The sequence below is a fragment of the Phaenicophaeus curvirostris genome, chromosome 5 (genome assembly GCF_032191515.1).
Source record: "Phaenicophaeus curvirostris isolate KB17595 chromosome 5, BPBGC_Pcur_1.0, whole genome shotgun sequence".
Lineage (NCBI taxonomy): Eukaryota > Metazoa > Chordata > Aves > Cuculiformes > Cuculidae > Phaenicophaeus > Phaenicophaeus curvirostris.
In genome coordinates, this window is record NC_091396.1 from 43,725,727 (window position 1) to 43,747,468 (window position 21,742).

At 41.3% G+C, this 21,742-nt stretch overlaps 2 protein-coding genes across 3 annotated transcripts; one reads left to right on the forward strand and one right to left on the reverse strand.

Moving 5' to 3' along the window:
• The first annotated feature begins 6,001 nt into the window (after positions 1–6,001).
• GEMIN2 (gem nuclear organelle associated protein 2) lies at positions 6,002–15,910 on the forward strand. The gene is made up of 10 exons (XM_069858470.1): positions 6,002–6,150; positions 7,487–7,571; positions 8,784–8,873; positions 11,908–11,967; positions 12,129–12,239; positions 12,807–12,851; positions 13,454–13,522; positions 14,833–14,943; positions 15,114–15,172; positions 15,493–15,910. Exons 1-10 carry the CDS (start codon positions 6,029–6,031, stop codon positions 15,530–15,532), a joined length of 792 nt encoding a protein of 263 aa, XP_069714571.1. The 5' UTR covers positions 6,002–6,028; the 3' UTR covers positions 15,533–15,910.
• Positions 15,911–17,204: 1,294 nt separating this feature from the next.
• TRAPPC6B (trafficking protein particle complex subunit 6B) lies at positions 17,205–21,737 on the reverse strand. 2 transcript variants are annotated; one of them, XM_069858471.1, is made up of 7 exons: positions 21,623–21,737; positions 21,460–21,527; positions 21,313–21,324; positions 20,130–20,247; positions 19,424–19,507; positions 17,989–18,082; positions 17,205–17,378 (listed from the first exon to the last, which is right to left on the reverse strand). In XM_069858471.1, the coding sequence occupies exons 1-7, from the start codon at positions 21,701–21,703 to the stop codon at positions 17,347–17,349; spliced, it is 489 nt and encodes a 162-aa protein (XP_069714572.1). In that variant the 5' UTR covers positions 21,704–21,737; the 3' UTR covers positions 17,205–17,346. The 2 variants fall into 2 exon arrangements, with proteins under 2 accessions (XP_069714572.1, XP_069714573.1); XM_069858472.1 differs by lacking the exon at positions 21,313–21,324.
• Positions 21,738–21,742: the final 5 nt, after the last annotated feature.

Consider the following 21,742-nt stretch of genomic DNA (forward strand, 5'->3'; position numbering starts at 1 on the left):
TACACTGCAACATGAACTCCTACTTCCTGTACTGACCTTTAAAGTCTTTTAAACACTTTACTGACATTTGAAATGGTTTTACCTGGACATTTATTTTACCACTCAGCTACGGCTCCTCCGAGGGCAATGCACAAACACCAGCGGGCAGTGGCTAATAAAGTGCACATACGTAACATTAAAGATTTACTGAATTTATTATTTAAATGCTGTTACTTTCCAGTACAGTATCTATTTCCTATTTAGAAGGCTGAACCTGTTAATTATCAAATTTTCCTCCATCTTTTCTTCCACCTTTTCCTTCCTGTCCAAGAGCAAATAATACTTACATAATTCATCAAATGTGAAACTCAGGGTCTGACAAGTTACATTCAGTTTCAGTACCACTGTCAGAGTTATGCAGGCAGATTTTTTGGGATAGGTGTGGAGATGTATTACGTTAGACCAGAACAGGAAATCCTCTGACCTACAGGCTACATACCAAACTTCACACGCCTGAATGCCACAAAATACATATTGCCCACCTCAGAAAACCACAGAGAAGCGATTTTCAGAACAAATTAAGAGCAACAGCTCCCATGTTTGGAAGTCACTGCTTTAGCTTTGCTGCAAAACAGAACATCCAGACAAGACCAGCAGTCCTTTCTGGCTTGATTCCTCCCACTGTTGAGACTGAACCTACCTTGCATTCCTGCACCACAGCAAACTCACACAAAGAAGCCACACTTGAATTGTATAGTCACAGGCTAACTATACTTGACTACGAAGACTTGATTCTCAGGCAAATACAGTAGTATTGCTGTAATTGCTGACTAGATGCAAGAGTACAGTTAGTACTTTCTAACCACCACACATCAAACATGTTTGATGTACCATTCCAAAAGCTATCCTACAGCTGAATAGGATAATATTGAAATACATTACTTTGGAATGACATTATTTTGAAACCTTTCTAGAAGCATCTGCAAACGGTAACTATAGCTCCTTCAAAACAGATTCTTCTAAAAGCTCCTCCTTCATCTCCGCACTCTGAAGCATTTACACACCACACATAAACGTGTCCCAGTGCAGAAGATCACCAAAACAATATCTGCTAATCCTTGGACACACATACAAACAAAATCAAAACATTTCTGTCTATAGCAGCTTAAGAGTTTCAGCACAGATGGATCAGAGTCCCTCATATGACCGTGTATTTAAACCACACTGAATCACTACAGCTCGCCACCTACTTTGCTTACCACAAACCTATTATTTCAGTTAACAACCCACTAACAATCTGGTAAAATAAAAGGGATTAAAAATAACTCTTTAATTTATTCTTCATGCCAAAACCAGCACTTCGGATGCAAATCTATTCCCGTTCCAAGGAGGAGCAAAAACACACAAGGAGAATGACTTAGTACTTCCCTTAAAGCAACTTCAAATCGCCAAGCTGGCCACGCAAGAATCTCATTTTCACCGCTCAAAGGCGGCCCCCCACCAAAACCCGGTCTCCCTCTTGCTCGCTGAGGACTCCTTTTTACACCAGCGCACCTAACAACCCGCCTACGTTTCACAGCACGTACCCGAACACGGGGTTTGTGTCTCCGCACGGCAAAGGGCCCGTGTCCGAGCCGCCGGACCCACCCGCAGCCCCTGAGGGGAAAGGGACACGCTCCCCCCCGCCCCCGCCCCTCCGCGCGCGCCCCGAGGACCCCGCGGCCGCCGCAGCTCGCGCTCACCCGGCGCCGCCGCCGCGCGCTCCCCGCCCGCCGCCCACGCAACCAACATGGCTGACGGGAGCGCCCGCGCCACGTCAAAGGGCAGCGAGCGCCGGGACGGGGCGGGATGAGCCACCCCCCTCTCTCCAACCATCGCACCCACCCCTGTCCGGCTTCCACAGTTTTTCTAAACGTCGGTTGTCTTCACGTCGCTCCTGAAACCGAGGGGGAGCCCGCGGGAACGAGCCAGCCGGGGTTCGGAGAGCCCAGGAATTCACCACCCGTCTCCCATCATGCGCGTTTATGGCAGCTTTTTGATCTGGAGGATTGTTTACATGTTTCTTTGGACTGCCTGGGGAAAGAATATATTGAAAGTCTGTTGCTGGTGTTTTTTAACTTGAGACAATGCTTTATCTCATGTCTATATTGTGACAAAGACTTATTCACTGGTAAAATATTGAAAAGGACAAAGTCCTCGAAGCAAAGTCAATAATATTTTTATTTTACAATTCAGCGCTGAATTGAATGCCCTTTGTGAAAAACATTCACTGGTAAAATACTGAAAAGGACAAAGTCTTAGAGGCAAAGGCTATAATATTTTACAGCACTGAATTGGATGCCTTTCTAAAAAAGGCATAGCATCTTACAAAAGCAGTGGGTATACATACTAATTTTAGACAAAGAACCATGTAAACCCTCAAAGAATGGGTTTTTTTGGTTTTCTTCCCGATTATCCAACCATGTCTGAAGACTTCCTTCAGGTTATCTCCTGACCTAAAACAGCTATATCATACAAGACACCTAAGCATATCAATAAATTCTCACAGCCCTAAGACAAGTTATCTCTTGACCTAAAACAGCTACATCTTAGAAGACAAATTTATATGACGAGATAATTAAATACACAAACCAGCTGCAGCAAAACCTATCAATTAATTTTCACAATACTTGGAAATATAACGTGTTTATTCACTATCCTCAAAATAACTTCCACATAGCTGTAACTGTGCACTTTTGTTCATATTTTGGTTATCTTTTTTTTCCCCCAAGCCCAATATATAGCGATGCTTCAGTTTCAGGGCACTACAGAAATTGTTTTAAAGAAGCCTGCCACAAAAGGCTGTCTTTCCCAAGATATCTCAGTGCAACCAATCCAGATGTGGGGAGGACTGGAAAATATTCTGCTGACTGCCATGTCCTCCTTCACTGCAACTCTGAAAATGTGCTATGGCCACCAACCAAATATAAACAACTAAAACATCCTTCTCCTTTACTTAAATGTCAAATAGAATAGATATCTACCTATATTATATATAAGAACTAATATACAAAAGGTAGATGGGTATAATTTCTATGCCATTACTATCTCCAGTATTATTTGCCAGTCCTCTTCAGTTTAAAACCGTGAGCAGGTAAACAACAGCAGAACTTAAAGGGAGGGATTTTGAATTTCCACATCCACAAATCTCACTGCCAGCTGTGGGAGTATGAAGCAGAAGTTTGCCACAGGCACGTAACCTCCTTGGTTTGTTGAAAGTAAACAAAAGAAAAACATAACAGTGCAAGCATCAAACAGCTGCACAGAAAGCAACCATGTTGTAATTTCAAAAGTACTCAAGTACTCTGAAACATTTTCAGAAAGTTCCACTGAAAAGAAACAAGTCCCAAATTCAGAACTGTAGGATGAACTATACTGACAAGAGGAAAAAAGAGGTAACTGATATCTAAAGGCCCTTGAAAGAAGGAAGAACAGGAAAGTACACTATTCTCAAAGTTCACTACAAATAAAATGTATACAGTATTTTTAAACGCTTATTAGCACCATTAAATTTTATTACATAATGACTCAATCCAATGCTTTAAAGTTCAACAAATGTCTTGCAGCTGTTACGATGCTGCAAACCACAGAGAAAAGCAAGGAGAAGCAAAAACAGAGCAGAAAACTGGATCCTAACATGGTGTATGGTCATTATAAGATAATATTTTATTATCTCACAGTATTAGAATGTACAGTGAAAGCATTTTTTTTCTTAATGCAGAATTGTTAGTTTATGTATTACATATTTTTTGTCAGCAGTGCATATGCACTGATGGTAACTCACCCTTTCTTTGGAAAAGTACTCTTCCATAATCCCGCGGCAGTTGAGGAGAAAGAATATTCATTTCCAGTTTCTTTTTCCTCTTCCTCCTCCAAGTCATATTTGCTTGCCACTGCATCAACAGTTTTGGTAAAACTAGTTAGGAACAATTTGTTACATGGAAGGCTACCTGTAATAATAAAAAATGTCACTTTATTTTAAAAGTATCAATGGTAAGTTCCAGAAAACGTTATCTTAAGATAGACAGTATATTTAAAGTATATCTATATCTGTGGATTCCCTTTCTGTTCATAGTTCTTGACTTAAAAACAAACAGGAAAAAAGAACTTCTAAATATTATAATACCAAAGTATTAGAAAAGAACTTTCCACAGCAGGACTCACCAAAGTTTTTGTCTTGACCACTGGTCAGCCTTGCCAGAGATACTGCTGCAGTTTTAGCTAAGCAGCTTTTATTTCTAGTGGTGACTCCAGTCGCTGTGCACTCAACTAGTATGCAAGATCCGGGTTTCAGAATTGAAACACCCTGTTCCACGTAGGTGTTTTTGGAAACACCTTAAAACAAACAAAAGCCAGCGGAGAGGAGGAGTTAGGGTAGATGTTTATTCAGGATTGCTAAAATATAACCTTGCAGGAAAAAAAAGGCATTGTTTTTTCTTTGAACTTGTATCTGAAGTATTTAGGGCTATTCTGAGCTTATTAATAGACTGTGGATAGCACTAAACTGACTGCATGCAGCAGAACAACTAGGATAAATAACGTACAGACTGACATTTTGCCTAACAATAATTTCATAATACCCAGTCTTACAACAGCATTAACAATCCACTTTTTTTCTAAACAGAGAAAGAGCCCCCTTAGTGCTAATGCTACTGTTGCTTTTGACTTGGCATGCGGATGCTCCCATGTAATGGTATTTAGATAAAACTGTACAGCAACAAGGAAAAAACTCAAGCGTTGACCCTTCCGCTTACAGCAATTAACTTTTCTGGAACTGGTTCCAATCCCAATAGAATCATAGAATCATAGAATAGTTTGGGTTGGAAGGGAACTTAAAGATCATCCAGTTCCAACCCCCCTGTCATGGGCAGGGACACCTCCCACTAGACCAGGCTGCCCAAGGCCCCATCCAACCTGGCCTTGAACATCTCCAGGGATGGGGCAGCCACAGCTTCCCTGGGCAACCTGTGCCAGTGCCTCACCATCCTCCTGGTGAACAAATTCCTCCTCATGTCTAGTCTAAATCTGCCCCTCTCCAGTTTATACCCATTGCCCCTCGTCCAATCACTACAAGCCTTTGTAAACTGTCCCTCCCCAGCTTTCTTGTAGGCCTCCTTCAGGTACTGGAACGTCTAGAAGGTCGCCTTCAAGCCTTCTCTTCTCCAGGCTGAACAACCTCAACTCTCTCAGCCTGTCCTCATAACAGAGATGCTCCAGTCCTCTGATCATCTTTCTAGCCCTCCTCTGGACCTGGTCCAACAGTTCCATTTCCTTCTTATATTGGGGATTCCAGGAACTGGACACAATACTCCAGGTGGGGTCTCAAGAGAGGAATAGAGGGGCAGAATCACCTCCCTTGACCTGCTGGCCACGCTTCGTTTCATGCAGCCCAGGACACGGTTGGCCTTCTGGGCTGCGAGCACGCACTGACGGCTCATGTAAAGCTTCTCATCAACCAGCACCCCAAGTCCTTCTCTGCAGGGATGGACTCAATCACATCATTTCTCCATCCTGTACTGAAAATGGGGATTGCCCTGACCCCGGTGTAGGACCCTGCCCTTGGCCTTGCTGAACCTCATGAGGCTGGCACAGACCCCCGTCCCCAGCCCGCCCAGGCCCCTCTGGGTGACATCCCCATCTCAGAGCGTTTCAGGGAAGGGGGGAGTATGAACATTCCTGGGTGTCCATGGGTGAAATATAAAATATGAATGGATGAGCTTTGAAGAACCACTGGCAAACCCTACAGTCGGTTAAGGGAGCGGTCTAATAAAAGCGGTTGTTAAAGGTTCGCCGCCGCCGCGGCGGGCGGGCACCGGCAGAGCCACCTCCTGCGCTGCTCTTTGCCCGAGCCTCCCACCCCCTCCCCGCGTTCCCCGGGCAGGTCGCACCTCCGGGGCTCGACCTTTCGCCCGGGGCGCGTTCCCGGCATCGCTTCCGGGTCAGCGCCCCGCGGTGCCGGTGCCGGCACCGCCCCGGGGGCGTGTCCGGCCGCAGCGTAGCCCGCGGGGCGATGGAGCCGGGCGTGGAGGAGCTGATGCCGCGGCTGCTGCCCGTGGACGACTGCGACTTGGCTGAGGACTTTGACCCCACGGTGCCGCCCAGGACGCCGCAGGAGTACCTGAAGCGCGTGCAGTGAGTGGCGGGCGGGGCGGAGCTGCTGCCCTGCTCTCCCCCACACCCCCAAAGCCCGCTCTCCGCCGCGGGGCCGCGAGCACCCGGCAACGGGTCCCGGTCCCGGACTCGGCAGCGGCCGCCCGAGCCTGTGCCGCTGCCGCCCGCCCGCCGCGGCGAACCCTGAACAACCGCGCTTATTAGGCCGTTCCCCTAACAGATCGTAGTGTTTGTGAGCGGTTCTTCAAAGCTCATCCATTCGTATTTTATATTTCACCCATGGACACCCAGGAATGTTCATACTCCCCCCTTCCTTGAAACGCTCTGAGATGGGGATGTCACCCAGCGGGGCCTGGGCGGGCTGGGGACGGGGGTCTGTGCCAGCCTCATGAGGTTCAGCAAGGCCAAGGGCAGGGTCCTACACCGGGGTCAGGGCAATCCCCATTTTCAGTACAGGATGGAGAAATGATGTGATTGAGTCCATCCCTGCAGAGAAGGACTTGGGATGCTGGTTGATGAGAAGCTTGACATGAGCCATCAATGTGTGCTCGCAGCCCAGAAAGCCAACCGTGTCCTGGGCTGCATCAAAAGAAGTGTGGCCAGCAGGTCAAGGGAGGTGATTCTGCCCCTCTATTCCTCTCTTGTCAGAGCCCACTTGGAGTACTGTGTCCAGTTCTGGAATCCCCAATATAAGAAGGAAATGGAACTGTTGGAACAGGTCCAGAGGAGGGCTACAAGGGTGATCCGAGGGCTGGAGCACCTTCCCTGTGAGGACAGGCTGAGAGAGTTGGGGTTGTTCAGCCTGGAGAAGAGAAGGCTTGAAGGAGACCTTCTAGACGTTCCAGTACCTGAAGGAGGCCTACAAGAAAGCTGGGGAGGGACAGTTTACAAAGGCTTGTAGTGATTGGACGAGGGGCAATGGGTATAAACTGGAGAGGGGCAGATTTAGACTAGACATAAGGAGGAATTTGTTCACCAGGAGGATGGTGAGGCACTGGCACAGATTGCCCAGGGAAGCTGTGGCTGCGCCATCCCTGGAGATGTTCAAGGCCAGATTGGATGGGGCCTTGGGCAGCCTGGTCTAGTGGGAGGTGTCCCTGCCCATGGCAGGGGGGTTGGAACTAGATGATCTTTAAGTTCCCTTCCAACCCAAACTATTCTATGATTCCAGGCAGAAGGGAGAGGGAGAACACTTCCTCTGCAGCTCTTGAGTCGAACCTTGTGTAGGAATTGCGGGTATAGCCAGGGTCTTACACTCCTGAACGTTTCCACAGGGCGCAGGTGTTGCAGAGACACCCAGCACAGAACCGCCTGTCACTGAAAGGAAAAAGTGTCAGCATTTGATTTTGTTTTGTAGGATTGAAGCAGCTCGATGTCCAGAGGTGGTTGTAGCAAAAATTGACCCCAAAAAACTGAGAAAGAAGCAGACAGTAAACATCTCAGTAAGTTTGAGAGCTCCTACCTGTTTTGCTTTCAGAGAAAAAAATATATGTAATTGGAAAGATATTATATAATATTTTGGTTAGTGGTTGGCATAACTAAATTCTACAGCTGAATTTTAAAAGCATCTACAGAATTAAATATCTGAGTTTGAAGAAATGCTTGTTAAGCTGCTGGCTAGCATCAGTCTTTATATCTGATTTAAACCAATAATATCCATACTGGTTGATACACAGCAGACTGTTCTACTGGCTAAGGAAATCAAATGTTGCGTTAAATTTTAGAAGTATTTAATCATGAAGTCTGAATAAACTTCAGAAGAAAGCTATCTCTGTACTTATGTTTAGGTTTAAATATGTATCTAGGGTAAGAGTGGTAAGTGCAGCAAAGCTTTACGAAAGATAGATTAAATTCTAGCACCGCTTTTCCTTTTTGATGGAATATTTTATCAGATTTTTTCCTTACTGCCCAAGCAGATCTTTCTGTTGACACAGTGCCCTGCCAGCTTGGTTTTTAATTTATTTTCTCATACTTCAAGAGACCAAGTTTGCCTTTCTTTAGTAAAACCTAAAATTTCACTACTAGAGTGCTGAAGGAAAGTTTCTAGTATTGGGATAAGACCACGTAACTCCTGTGACCATTCTCTTCATTTTTCTCATCTTATTGTAGTGGCATTCTTAAACATTTGTAGAGCAAAGACTTTTTTTTTTTTTTTTTTCAAATAACGCTGTCATGCTAATCTTTAAAGAGGTTGTATCTAATTAACTGTCAGAGTTAATTTCTAATTAACTGTCAGAGTTAATTTCCTAAAAGATAGTTTTGTGATGTGCCGTCTTCCTCAGCTTATTATCTTGCCAAGTAGAAAACCCAAGATTCATAGCAGCTGTCCAAGATAAGGAAACAGCACTGTGCTTTTTATAAACAGATAAACTGAGGCAGAGCAATTGCTATAAAAAAGACTCTTAATTCTTTGACAGTATATTTTGAGTACTTAGGTTTCCGTCTTATTTGCATATGAGAAGAGTCAAATAGGAGACATTTTGTCTAAAACAACTGTTGAGTCAGTCTTGGTTGTGGTCATGAAATTACCTTTCTTAAATAAGGTTTAAAGGATATTATTTACCTGATAGTAAAAATTTACTGATTCTCTTGTTCTTAAGGATTCTTCTTATAAAGCTTTCTTTACATTGTAGTTATTGCTAGTGTTTTCTTAGATTTCTGGCTGTCAGCCTGCTCCGGAAGGATATTCTCCAACGCTCAAGTGGCAGCAGCAGCAAGTGGCCAATTTCTCAGCTGTTCGTCAGGTACAGAATGGCGTGCATGAAATGACTTGCACTGACTAGATAGTGCACATCTGTGCTTTACAGGGGACAATCTTGTATCTAGTGTAGAAATGTTATGACTTTATGGTAGGACAGATGTTTGTAGGCAAATGTTTTAAGTTCTTGAAAATGAATTGAGATATACTGTGTGGCTTTTAAACTTCTGACATAACTCAAAAGTCATGTTTTTTAACGAGTTCTTCAACAAAAAAGTCTGTCAGTATTTAGATTAAGTGATAGAGAGTAGCTGAGTGAGGACTGTATATTAGGCATAATCTAAGGTTTTAGTAGAACTTAGGAAACTGACATCTAAAGGCATATTCACAAAAGATATTTCTTTTATACACACATCAGTTGTCCTCTCAGAACTAACAATGTGAAGTATGAGAATGTCCAAAAAAAATGTTAAAGAGGCAAAAAAAAGCATCAGAAGTCACTCGTTCTAACACTGTGCATCAGCTACTGTTAACAGTGTTTTGAAGTGGTCATTTTTACTGCTACAATTACTTCTGTTAGAAAATTACAAATTACAGAATTAGTCCTGTTAGAAAAAGCTTACGCATCTGTACAGGAAACTGTCAAGCAGACCAGTTTGTCTTATATGGCATCCCTGTCAGGAAGAAGAAATACAGTAGGAAAGAACACTTTCCTTCTTTCTAACAGCTTTGCAGACTTCTGATACAGGCACAGGCCACTGTTGGAAATAGGATATTGGCTTTATGTGTGCTTTTCGACTAAATCAGTTTTTTTCTTAAGCTTGATATACCAAGAAAAGGCTAAAAGATGATTAAAGCTTACTACCTCAACTTGACTTTATGCATTAGACTTTAAAATTTGTTCAGCTTTAACATTACTTCAAAAATCCCAGCATGAGTAACTTACTTACATTTATACTTGGAGACATGAGAAATATTTAGCCAGTTATGCCTCCACTGATTTATAGAACACCATAAAGTATACTTTTTATACATTTTAAGAGTAATTAAGAGCAATTGTCTCAGTCTTTAATAGCAAGGTAAGGCGTTCTTTGGGTATTTAGCCTCCTGAGCCAGAAGACAGGGAGGGAGACTAGAACAAAGCTCCAGTGATTCTAGAGGAAAAGGTTAGACCTGCTTGGCCAATTAGACATTCACAAGCCTATGGGTCTGAATTGAATTGACCCAAGGGTATTGAGGGAGCTGACGGAGGTGCTCACCAAACCCCTTTCCATCATCTATCAGCAATCCTGACTGACTGGGGAGGCTCCGCTTGAGTGGAGGTTAGCAAATGTTATGGTCATTTACAAGAAGGGTCAGATGGAGGATTCAGGGAACTACAGGCCTGTCAGTCTGACCTCAGTGCCAGGTAAAGTGTTCTACCACAAAGGGTGCTAAGTACAAAGTACAATCGACCGAAGAGCCCAAAGTCTCAATTACTCTGTGAAATCAAGTTTGACTTAACTTACTAAACCAAGAACAATAACAAATTATTAGTAGTGATCAACAACAAGTTAACAAGAACAGCTGTAAAAGCAATGCATCTAATATTACTACAAGAGAATAAGTATACTAATTAAGATACATCACCAGTTGCCCTATTATCATCATCCAAATCTACAGGAGCCCCTTTTGCAGTGAATATTTGGAGAGTCTGTCCTGGATAACTGGGGGTCCTACAAAGTGTGTCCACTTGTAGGTGGGGGTTCCAAAGATCACAGCAAAAGGATCCAGCTTATATATCATTGAATAAACAACTTCCATCATTCTAAAAATGTGGGATCTCTGGTCTCAGCTGCTTATTGACCCCCCTCCTGGCACAGCCCAGTTCTACTGACAATATGACTGTGATACACTTTCTCACACTCTGCACCAAGAATAGCACAGCGCAATTCCACTGATAATAGCAATGTGAGAAGTTAAAAATTAAACAGTACACATAGCACTGTAATACAAATCATCTGTGGGTACCCTATATTGTTTTAGGCCCATCGATCAGGCCCTGTCACTTCAGAAGGTCATGGAGGAGGTCATATTGAGTGCTGTTACACAGCACACACAAGACAACCAGGTGATCAGGCCCAGTCAACATGGGTTTATCATAGAATCATAGAATAACCAGGTTGGAAGAAACCCACCAGATCATTGAGTCCAACCATTCCGGTCAAACACTAAACCATGCCCCTTAGCACCTCGTCCACCCGTGCCTTAAACACCTCCAGGGAAGGTGAATCAACCACCTCCCTGGGCAGCCTGTTCCAGTGCCCAATGACCCTTTCTGTGAAAAACTTTTTCCTAATGTCTTTATGAAAGACAGGTCCTGCCAAACTAACCTGATCTCTTTCTGTGACAAGGTTAGGCCCTTAATGGATGAGGGAAAAGCTGTGGATGTTGTGTACCTGGACTTCAGTAAAGCCTTTGACACAGTTTCTGACAGTATTCTGCTTGAGAAACATGCTTCCACTGGCCTGGACAGGCGTACCCTCTCGTGGGTTAAAAACTGGCTGGATGGCTGGGCCCAAAGAGTCGTGGAAAATGGAGCTAAATCCAGCTGGAGGCCAGTCACAAGTGGTGTTCCCCAGGGCTCAGTCCTGAGGAAGCTGGGGTTGTTTAGCCTAGAGAAAAGGAGGCTGAGGGGAGACCTTATCACTGTCTACAATTACCTGAAAGGATGTTGTAGCAAGGAGGGTGCTGGTCTCTTCTCCCAAGTGGTAGGTGATTGGATGAGAAGAAATGTCCTCAAGCTGGGACAGGGGAGGTTTAGATTAGACATTAGGAAAAATTTCTTCACCAAAAGGGTTATCAGGCACTGGCAGAAGCTGCCCAGGGAGTTGATTGAGTCACCATCCCTGGAGATATTTAAAAGACTTGTAGATGAAGTACTCATGTACTTCATATGCTTTAGTAGTGGACAGGTACAGTTAGACTCAATGATCTCAAAGGTCTTTTCCAACTAAGCAATCCTGTGATTCTATGAATTATGGCTAGGATGAAAAAACTGCAAAGCTGAAGTGTGATTTGGTTTTGTTTTAATTACTCAGAGCCTGAACAAGCACAGAAATCACTGGCGGTCACAAAATTTGGACAACAATGTTACTATGGTGAGTAGAATTTGTAGCAGTGTGGAGGTTTTTTCCGCCTCATTAATTTTGGTTAATCTTGCCTTATGAGTTTAATGCAACGTTTTGTGAATATTATTCTTTTCTTCAGTGTCTTCAAGATAGCAATATTTCACAGTTCTCATTTATTTTGTTTACTTCAGCCAAAATCAGAGGATGAAGAAGGCTGGAAGAAGTTCTGCCTGGGTGAAAGAGTATACTCAGAAACAGATGCACTATCTGATAACGAAAATCTAGGAATTGATTACATAAAGGTGATCATAAGACTTCTGTCTAATTTTGAGCTGCTATTTTCAAGAATAACTGCTAGAAACAATCCTATTGTTTATTACCACTTTGTGCTAAATAGGAAGTAGGCTTTCTGGTGAGTCCCAAAAGCCCCATTTTTCTTCCATTTGAAGTGGAAACTGAGTGAAGCAGAGAACAGTCTATCCCTTCAGTCAAAAACTTGGAGTACCCTCATCTGTTAGCCGCTAAAGAACACTGCTTTGTTATTCCCGGAACTGAAAGGAAAGCTTTTGCATAGTCTGCTTTAGGGTTTTGTTGAATGGTGCTACGTGGTTCCTCTCCTCATACATGCTATCCTACAAACATGCCCTTCACTGCATTATTTTGAAAAGAACAAAACTTTGGTAAATAATACTAAAAGCAAGGTTCTTTGATACCAAGTTTGACTGGACCTTATCTTGAACTTGCTTGAAGACTTTTATTAATAAATTTCAAAGTACAGAACAGACTTTCAAATCACTACAAATGTCCGAGCATCACATCAAAATAGTAGTATGTTTGTCTCTGCATTTTCCAACTTGATTTTTTTTCAGGTGGGATTTCCCCCTTTGCTAAGCATTGTAAGCAGAATGAGCCAGGTAAGCCTACCTCTTAGAATAGTGACATTGTTTGCATAAGTCATTATTTGTCATATTCTGTCTGTTGCAGAACTCTTATCTATTTTTCTGTGCTACAGTAGGTAGTTATTTATTGTAACAGCTATTCATTGTACACTTGCAAAGAAAACATGTAATCATTATCTCAGCTTCAGCTACAAACAGCTTTACTTGTGAACATTAATCATGACCAGTTTTAAGTCCTTTTAATTTCTCTGTAGAAAATTCTAATGTTTGAATTTCTGCGGAAAGCCCAGTTAAGTGCTTGGCAGCGTTTTAAAATTTCTCGTTTAGTGATTGAAGTACAGACCTTCAAGTTGATTGTTAAATTAGCTACTTAATCATAAGTTTGTTAACAGAGAAAATTACTTCATTTTATATAAATTTCTTTCCAGGAACTGCTTTAATGCTTACTTAACACTTACATATAACTTCAACTTGGAATAAAAAAGACAGTGGAGTAGAAATACATAACGTGTGTATTTAAAAAGATGACTTGCTTTTTATATAATCTTTCGGGTAGAAGGGCAGCAAAACAAAACTTTGCAGGTACTGTATTGTCTCTTTCTATTCCTCTTTTGAAGGCCACAGTAACCACTGTCTTAGAATACTTGATAAGCTGGTTTGGAGAGAAGAAATTTACTCCAGAACTGGTAATTTTTAATTTACTCTAACTACTGGCAGATGAATACATTAAACAAGGAATAAATAATTCATAGGTTTTTATGAAATTATTTTAATTTCTAAAGAGCTCTCCAGATGCATTTATCATTCAGCTACTTTTTAAAAAAAATTACAATTCAGTGCTAAATTCACAGAACTTCTGGGACCGCCAATTACAAACTATAACAGATACAGATCTATCAAGTACTGCTAGCCCACCCCCACCCCTTCCCTTTCTTCATCTCTCCCCACACTAACTTTATCTGCAAAGTCAGATGAGCATCGACACTGGAGAACTGCAGCAGCTTTGGTTCTGACCATTTTAAGCTGCCAGTGCTGCATGCTGTATTTACTGACACCTCCATTTTATTTTCGAGATGTTTGACAGTACACTGGCTGGCAAAAACATGGTTGATCTTTCCACATGCAGCACTGACCAGAAAGCTTAGCTGCATTCATGTGTGACAAGTCAAACCTAATAAATTCTCCTTGACTGGGTACGTTACCATGCAGTTTGGCCACAGCTAGGTTGACTAGCTACACAAGGGCATCATATCTACGAAAGACCTCAGGTAGATGCATCTCATCTCATTCAGTACCATAAAGCAAGAAGAGTGGTGAAAAAGTACTTCTATAACACCAAACACAGTTTCACTATATTTGAGTCACTTAAAGGCCTCTCACATTGTCTTTTTCAGTAGGACTGTTTTCTTATTAACTCATGCTGCAGAGAATGTGCATATTGACTTTTAGTTTATTCCCATTAGGAAAGCCACTTGACACTGGAATTAAATTAAGAAGTTAGACTGGTAGTAGAAGTTATATTTGTAAGAATGCAGTAGAATTCAGTGAAGTAAAATGCAAAGGACATGTTTCATTATAGTGCAAATCTTAAAGCTGATGTAACAGCATGAATTCAACAAAGGTCTGACTTGATACGTTCAGTCTCCTTTAGTTTCACCACAGTTTATGAAGTTAAAAATTAATAGTGAAGTAATAATCTTTAAATAATCTTTCCCTCAGACTTTAATAGTGTAAGCTGTATCAATACATATCATGACCAGTATTCCCAAAAATATTAGGAAATCTAGGAATATGGCTCACAAGAAGCTTATCTAGAGGCACAAAATTCTACTGCATAGTGTCTAATTTGGCTTTCAAACTTCTCAGTTCTGGCAGTAGCACTTAAATCCAATTTTGTTTTGAGACCTGTGTTCCGGGCCTGCTCTATAGGACAAAAGCTGCACAAAACTTCAGGGAAACACTTTTAATTAAAACTTCATTATTTCAATCCACACAGGGTAGGTGGCTTTATGCGCTATTGGCATGTCTAGAGAAACCTTTGCTACCTGAAGCTCACTCCCTTATTCGACAGCTGGCAAGACGATGCTCAGAAGTTAGAGTGCTAGAGGTAAGATTTAATATAACATTGTGCACATGACTTGCTGAACTTAGCAAATATTAGGAGGGTGATTTTTCACTTCTTGAAGTCATACTAAGTAAATTTTCATGTCCTAAATTTGCTCGTGTATTGTGACACAGGTAACAAGAGAATTATTCTAATATTTATTTTTCTTTCAGGAGAACAAGAACGAAGAACAAATATCAGCTCTGAACTTGATAATCTGCTTAGTTAGCAGGTAATGCAACTTAGATATCTAAGACAGTTAAGTATCTCCAGAATAAAAGTGATTACTCTTGTCCAAACCTAGCTTCTTTTAAAGTGGAAGTCAACTAAAGTACCCTGGGCCTATGTAGCAAACATACTTAACTAAAAGGAATTAAGAAAAAAAACAAGTGTAAAGTAAGCTTATTGGTTTCTTCACATGAGGCCCCTGAACTGCAAAGCTGTATATATGATAGAAATACTAAAAAAGAGCAAGGAGTTTAACAACTCAGAGCAAAGTAAGGAGTATGTTGCATCAGAGGTTTCTTACCGTATCCCACTTCTCTCCACTAGGTACTTTGATCAACGTGACTTGGCTGATGAGCCTTCCTAGGCTGTTTTGAGAATGTCAGGTATTTTGTGTTACTGTAGTACGAACAGCATTATCAGAGGTAACAGAAAGATTCTGCACAGTTCAGTCCCGAAGTACTATACAACCCCTCCAGAACATCCTCAAGATTGTGCATTTGGGGTAGCTATGAATAACTTCAGCTGAGGTTTAGCATGAGATTAATGTCTCAAATATCATCAACATCAAATGGTCAACAAAACATCTAGCTACTGCCTCTGTAAACTACATTCTTGGTTAGAAATTTCCACCATCTGAGTAATTGTGTGGACACTGTTATTAGGTAAAGTCTGAGGTTACATTGTAAATGATTATTCTTTTTCTAAACCACACCTATTGAGGGCTTTTTTTAATAAAAGCATTTTAAGGAGTGTTCCTAAATATAGTGGCTTTTCTCATGCTTTGTCATATTTAAAAGTACCCTTACTATGGAAATCTATTCAACTAGGACTAAGCGTGTTTTCTCAAGCTTTGGGTCCAGAGCTCAAGCATTGTTAAACAGTTCAACTATAGCCAGTAATTTACTGAAGCAATTATTTTAGTAAAACAAAACTGCTTCCTGAGTAGTAATACTATTTTTAGTAAACAGTTGCAGAAATCAGTGAAAATTACACAGCTGTAATCAGTGCTTTTAATACAAACATTTATTAAACACAACGAACAAATTTATAATGTACAGCTTGCCAGCTTGTAACAGCTATCTAGGAAAGGCTTGATCCACTACAAACTTCAGACCTTCCCTGGACCTTGTGGAAAAACAGCTTCCACTGTTCTTGCCCACCCTGCAACTGGACAACATACACTTCTCCCACCACAGGAGGTAGTTAAAACAACTATTTTAATGTTAGCTTTTCTACGTAGCCTTTTATTTTCTTGTGTCAAAGTAGAAACTGACTCACCTCAGAAGATATTTTCACACTCCTGATTAAACAGAGTTAAGTTTCTATTGTGATTTATTCGAAAATAAAAAGTCTACAGCAAAATTCTTGTAAAGTTTTAACAAGATGCTTACCTACAGCAAGCTATGTATTGCTATGCAAATCTTGTAACAAGTAGTATCTAGCAAACTCCAATGTCCTCTGAAGTCTTGGAGATGTCGTTCTAGCTTCTTGCAGGCCTAATCATCTTTCTGCACATACTCATTACAGAATTAATTAAAAACAATTATGTTAATATTAACTTTATGCATAACAAGCTAAAACAAGTTTCCTTCTTCAGTCAGTAGTAGATGGCTTTGGCTGTAAAGTTACTTTGACACAAAAAACCTGCTCCTAATTTTAGACAGGCAGGAGATACTGTTGAACTATGTGTAAAAAGTTCTCCTTTGTACTTCCCTGTATCATTCCCACAAAGGAAGTAAGCCTCCAACAAACACTCTTAATGAAGGCAGTTGGTTAGTGTGCTAATGGCTTCCTCAGAATAATACAAAAGGAACTGCTGGCTCCCAGGTGGGCATTCACTTTAAGTGACACAAACCACATTAGCTTCTTTCTTCCAGTTTAGCTTTAACTGTTCTTAAAATGTGCCTCTGGTCTTCAATATATGCAGCTTTGGTAATTGAAATATTTTGTTGAAAACTTCCGAGTAGACAGTTTTTATCATGTGTGACAATAATACCTTGGTATAGAATAAATTTCATACCAAGATGCAAGGATAGTGTTATTTGATTAATATTTATTATATATTTTGGAATTGTGCTGTACACTGCTACAATTTACAAGCTACATACAAAACGGAACCAAGATAGCAAGTCCACACGCAACAGATGTTTAAGGTAGGTACCCAGATTTGAATGTGCTCTACATCTTCTGTATCATCACCTGAAATTTACCTGCAAAAAAGAGCAAGGTCAGATCAAAGTATCACCATTAGCTATTTTCCCAAACAATCAGTTTCTAGTAATAATTTTTTTAAAAGGAATCACAGGCAACATTTCAATCTTACGGTTTAATTGTGAACAATCTACCCATTATTTAAATTTAGTATTACTGCACAGCTTTTTTCAAAAGTTACAATAGTTTTGTCAGCTAAGCTTAAAATTTGTGGAAAGTCTGGAAATTTTTTACTCCATCTTAAGGAGTTTGGGTAGTTAATGGACTTCAGTTACTAACCTTCTTGATGACTTCTATAGAGAAAGAGAGCATGTATCTAGTTTTTATCTTCACCTGTCCAAATGGCCTGGATATACATCCTTACTCAACTGGTGATTCCAAATGTAAATTCAAGTTTTTAATTGTTTCTTTCTACTCAGTATCATGGAGGTTGACCCTCTGTCAGTATTTTCTAAACACTAATGCATTTAGTGACAAGCCATATCATGAAGTTCATACTGAGTCCTATGGCCCAGCAGCTTCAAACTAATCCCACTTTGATAAGTGCTTACATTCAGTAAGGAAAGTTACCAAATGAATTAATAACTGAATACTCCGAGAACTACTTACATGCAGGCATTGATGAAACTTCAGCTGTTACAATACTCTTTATTCCCAAATTTGATAGGCCTCCTCTGATTAGTCCACAGGTAAATGCTAAATACTAAACACAAAGATGCACTTTGTGTAAGTGTAAGGATGAAGCTTGTTGCCAGAGATTGAATCTAAGTACTCATGAGCAGGACTTAACACTCAGACAATGTAAAACTATGGAGGTTTTGTTACCGTGCCTGAAAGACCTTGTCACGTCACTAATAGATGGAAGCTCCAATATTTGGTATAGTGGAGCTCACAATACAGATTTCTCTTGTTAGAGACACTATCTTGAGCCACTTGTTTCTACCTATTTCCATTAAACTCATAGGAACTTAGTATCCTGAAAAAACCTATTCCTGAGACTTGGCTGAAATTGGCAACCAGTACTGAAGTCAATGAATGAGAAACAGTCCAAGATAGCATCCTTGCATGGGCTGCATCTTAGAATACAAGGGCTAAAGATGCCAGATGTTCGGAATATATGCTGTAAAACAGAAGAAACATCTCGCCAAACACAAAAAAAATCCCAAGGACAGCAGTCTTCGACTATGCTGACTAAGATGAGTAAGAAATCATAAAACAGAACTGAATGCCCCATTTCTAACATTCACTTGAACCAAAGCTTTTAGTTTTATTGATTTTACTCAACTATTACTTTAACTCAGTACCTACACTCAAAACTATTTTTAATTGCCAGGTCCTGAAAGGAGCCTACAAGAAAGTTGGAGAGGGACTATTCATAAAGGCTTGTGGTGATAGGACCAGGGGGAATGGGTATAAACTGGAGAAGGGTAGATTTAGACTAGACATAAGGAGGAATTTCTTCACCATGAGAGTGGTGAGGCACTGGCACAGGTTGCTCAGGGAAGCTGTGGCTGCGCCATCCCTGGAGGTGTTCAAGGCCAGGTTGGATGGGGCCTTGGGCAGCCTGATGTGGCGGGACACGTCCCTGCCCATGGCAGGGGGATTGGAACTAGATGATCTTTAAGGTCCCTTCCAACCTATTCTATGATTCTATTAATACCATTCTGATTGCTCATACAATCTCAGAAGCTTATTCTAGGTAACAAAGAGCACCTTCCAAATGTTTCAGAAATTTTAGAAAAGCTCCTGAGAGCACATGCTTTCCAAAGAAAAAGAATTTGTGTGGTAGTGGGAGATAGTGACAGACCAGCTCATACCATCAAGTAACTCAAACATGACAAGTTTCACGCAAAATTCTTGAATCATAAATCAAATCAACTGTTCCGAAACAAGGTGCGTTTCTAAAAAACAGCTTTTGGAGACTAAATTTTAGCTGCTCTTTTGGAGAGATTGCAACCATTCAATTACAAAATTTAACATTATCAACAGATCAAAGATAATTCAAATCAAACTGGTAGATCCCAAGGATAAAACTGAAGAGTACCTTTGGTGCATGTTCTAAATACTGCTTTCCTGCAGACATTTGTGTCAAGAGGCGAAATTTATTGTCTTGAAGGACATAAATACCCTGTTAAAAAAAATGCTTTTAGTAGACTATCCAATAACATGTAATTAACGTTTGATGTGAAGGGATAGGATTTGTAGATAAAATATAAGTGTCTTCAGGTTGAAAAAGGAAATTTTTGATTGAGGCACACGTGATTTAGGTTTAAACTGTATTGTTCACATACATGAAATATGAAATAAAAGCAGGATACCTAACTGCAAATTTACAACAACATACTTAGATGATAATATGACCAATTAATCCTAAAAAAATGTTTATTTACATTCTTCTAGGTAGAGTCCATCCAGTGCTCTGAAAAAATAGCTCCGTATTAGATAGTCTTTGCTTACTGTCCTGTCAGTTTGCAATTTTACACTGGTGTAGATGAAATCCAAAGCACTTAGTTTTTTTCAAACAGGATGGCAATAAAATCATCACAAGCAATTATTAAATTTTATTCTGAAATTGCATGTTAACATGAACCTTAAAAAACCTGCTTTTCAAACAAAACATGCAAATAAAGAATGTTTTAAGTTTTCTGCTCAGATAACTAATTCTAGACAAAGACAAACAAAAATGCACTTGTAACTCAAAACAATATTACAGATTTTGTAAATTAAACCTTATTCTACAGCATTAGTACCTGATGATTAGTCCTTAGGTTATCTATTTGTTTTTTGAATACCGTTGTCCAAAAGTCTTTGCAAATGAACTTCATAATATCTAATTCATCCTTGAACCTGGCAGTATCTTTTGTAAACCTGAGATACAAGTGAAAAAATATTATCAGTAATGAAGATACACATGACAACTTGACCAATTAACCATAAAAAGAAAATACAAAAATGGTACTATGTAACATTTCTCATATATAACGTTTTGTTATAGAAACTGGCTTTCCATCTACTGTACAGTATCATTTTAGCATCATACAGCTTTCATCCATTATCATAACTCAAGTGCAACAGTGTTATTTTAACACCTCAAACACTACAGCAGAATAAATGGCTTTGACTACGTCATTAAAGACAGCTGAAGTACAGAAAGACACAAAGCACTCCATTAGTTTTATCTTCACCTAAACGCCTAAATTAAATATAAACAAAAATCTCACACCTACACGACTGCTTGGAAGGAGTCCTCCAACCATGCAAAAAAAGCACTAACAAAACACATAAAACTTGTTCCTATTTCCCAAGGAGAGACCTCTTTCTCTCACTTACTTCAGAATTCTCTCTTACCTCCGAATTCTCTCCCTTTATCCTCCTTGAGGGTCATTATTTGTCACTAAAACACTATTTTGTAAAACAAAAGCATGAATTCAGATGTTAAGAGTCTCTACAGAGGTGAGGGCACTGAAGTTGCATTCTGCATCCCTAAAGGGCCTAGAAAACAGGGACTCAATGTGCTTTGTCATGAATTTTCAAGGACTGAGTGTGCTTTAGAAAAATGAAATCGAGCATCCAATCATAAAGTTATGTTGAAGAAAGAAATTCGAGAGAAAAAAATCATGTAACATTCCAGGAGTAGGAAACACATATGAGTAGGTCTACAAAAAGCGCAATTAAAAGGATTAGGAGTATTAAAAGTAGCCATACAGAACCACAGAATGGTTTGGGTTGGAAGGGACCTTAAAGACCATCCAGTTCAAGCCCCTGCCACGGGCAGGGCCACCTCCCGCTGGGTCAGATTGCTCGTAGCCTCATCCAACTTGGTCTTGAACACCTCCAGGGATGGGGCATCCACGATTTCTCAGGGCACCTCGCTCCCGCGCCTACACCCTTTCATATACCCCGATTCAGCTTTCACGACGGGAAAATACGTACTCCAAAACCGTCCTGCAAGAGCGAGACGCCAAGAGAGAGGATGCCGGAGCGTGCGGCGGGAGGCGGACCCCGCAGCACAGCGCTCCGTGCGCCTTCCCAGAGGCCGGGGCAGCCCCGAGGAGGGAAGCCGCGGGGGTCGGGACTCACCTCTCGATCAGCCCCTGCCCGACGCGAAAGCCCATGCTCTCCAGCTTGGTGGTGCAGCGCCCGTTCTCCTGCAAGACACAAGGCGGCGGCGGCGCCGCCGCTGCCGCTTTACCCCCGGGCCCGCTGCCGGGCGGCGCCCGGGCCGGCCCACGGCCCCACTCACCCCCTCGCCCTGCTCGGCGGCGCGGTACAGCCCCGCCACCATCTCGCTGTGCAGCAGCAGGAACAGCGCCTCGTCCGCCATCTCCGCCGCGGGGACGGGCCCGTGACGTCACCGCTCCGC

Coding starts and splice junctions, on each gene's coding strand:
- GEMIN2 (XM_069858470.1), top strand. CDS start 6,029: ATGGAGCCGGGCGTGGAGGAGCTGATGCCGCGGCTGCTGCCCGTGGAC. Junction 8,874..11,907: donor ATTTCTCAGCTGTTCGTCAG/GTACAGAATGGC, acceptor TTAATTACTCAG/AGCCTGAACAAGCACAGAAA. Junction 13,523..14,832: donor AGAAATTTACTCCAGAACTG/GTAATTTTTAAT, acceptor CAATCCACACAG/GGTAGGTGGCTTTATGCGCT.
- TRAPPC6B (XM_069858471.1), bottom strand. CDS start 21,703: ATGGCGGACGAGGCGCTGTTCCTGCTGCTGCACAGCGAGATGGTGGCG. Junction 19,508..20,129: donor ACCTAAGGACTAATCATCAG/GTACTAATGCTG, acceptor TTTTTTTAACAG/GGTATTTATGTCCTTCAAGA. Junction 17,379..17,988: donor AGTTTCATCAATGCCTGCAT/GTAAGTAGTTCT, acceptor TCTTTTTTGCAG/GTAAATTTCAGGTGATGATA.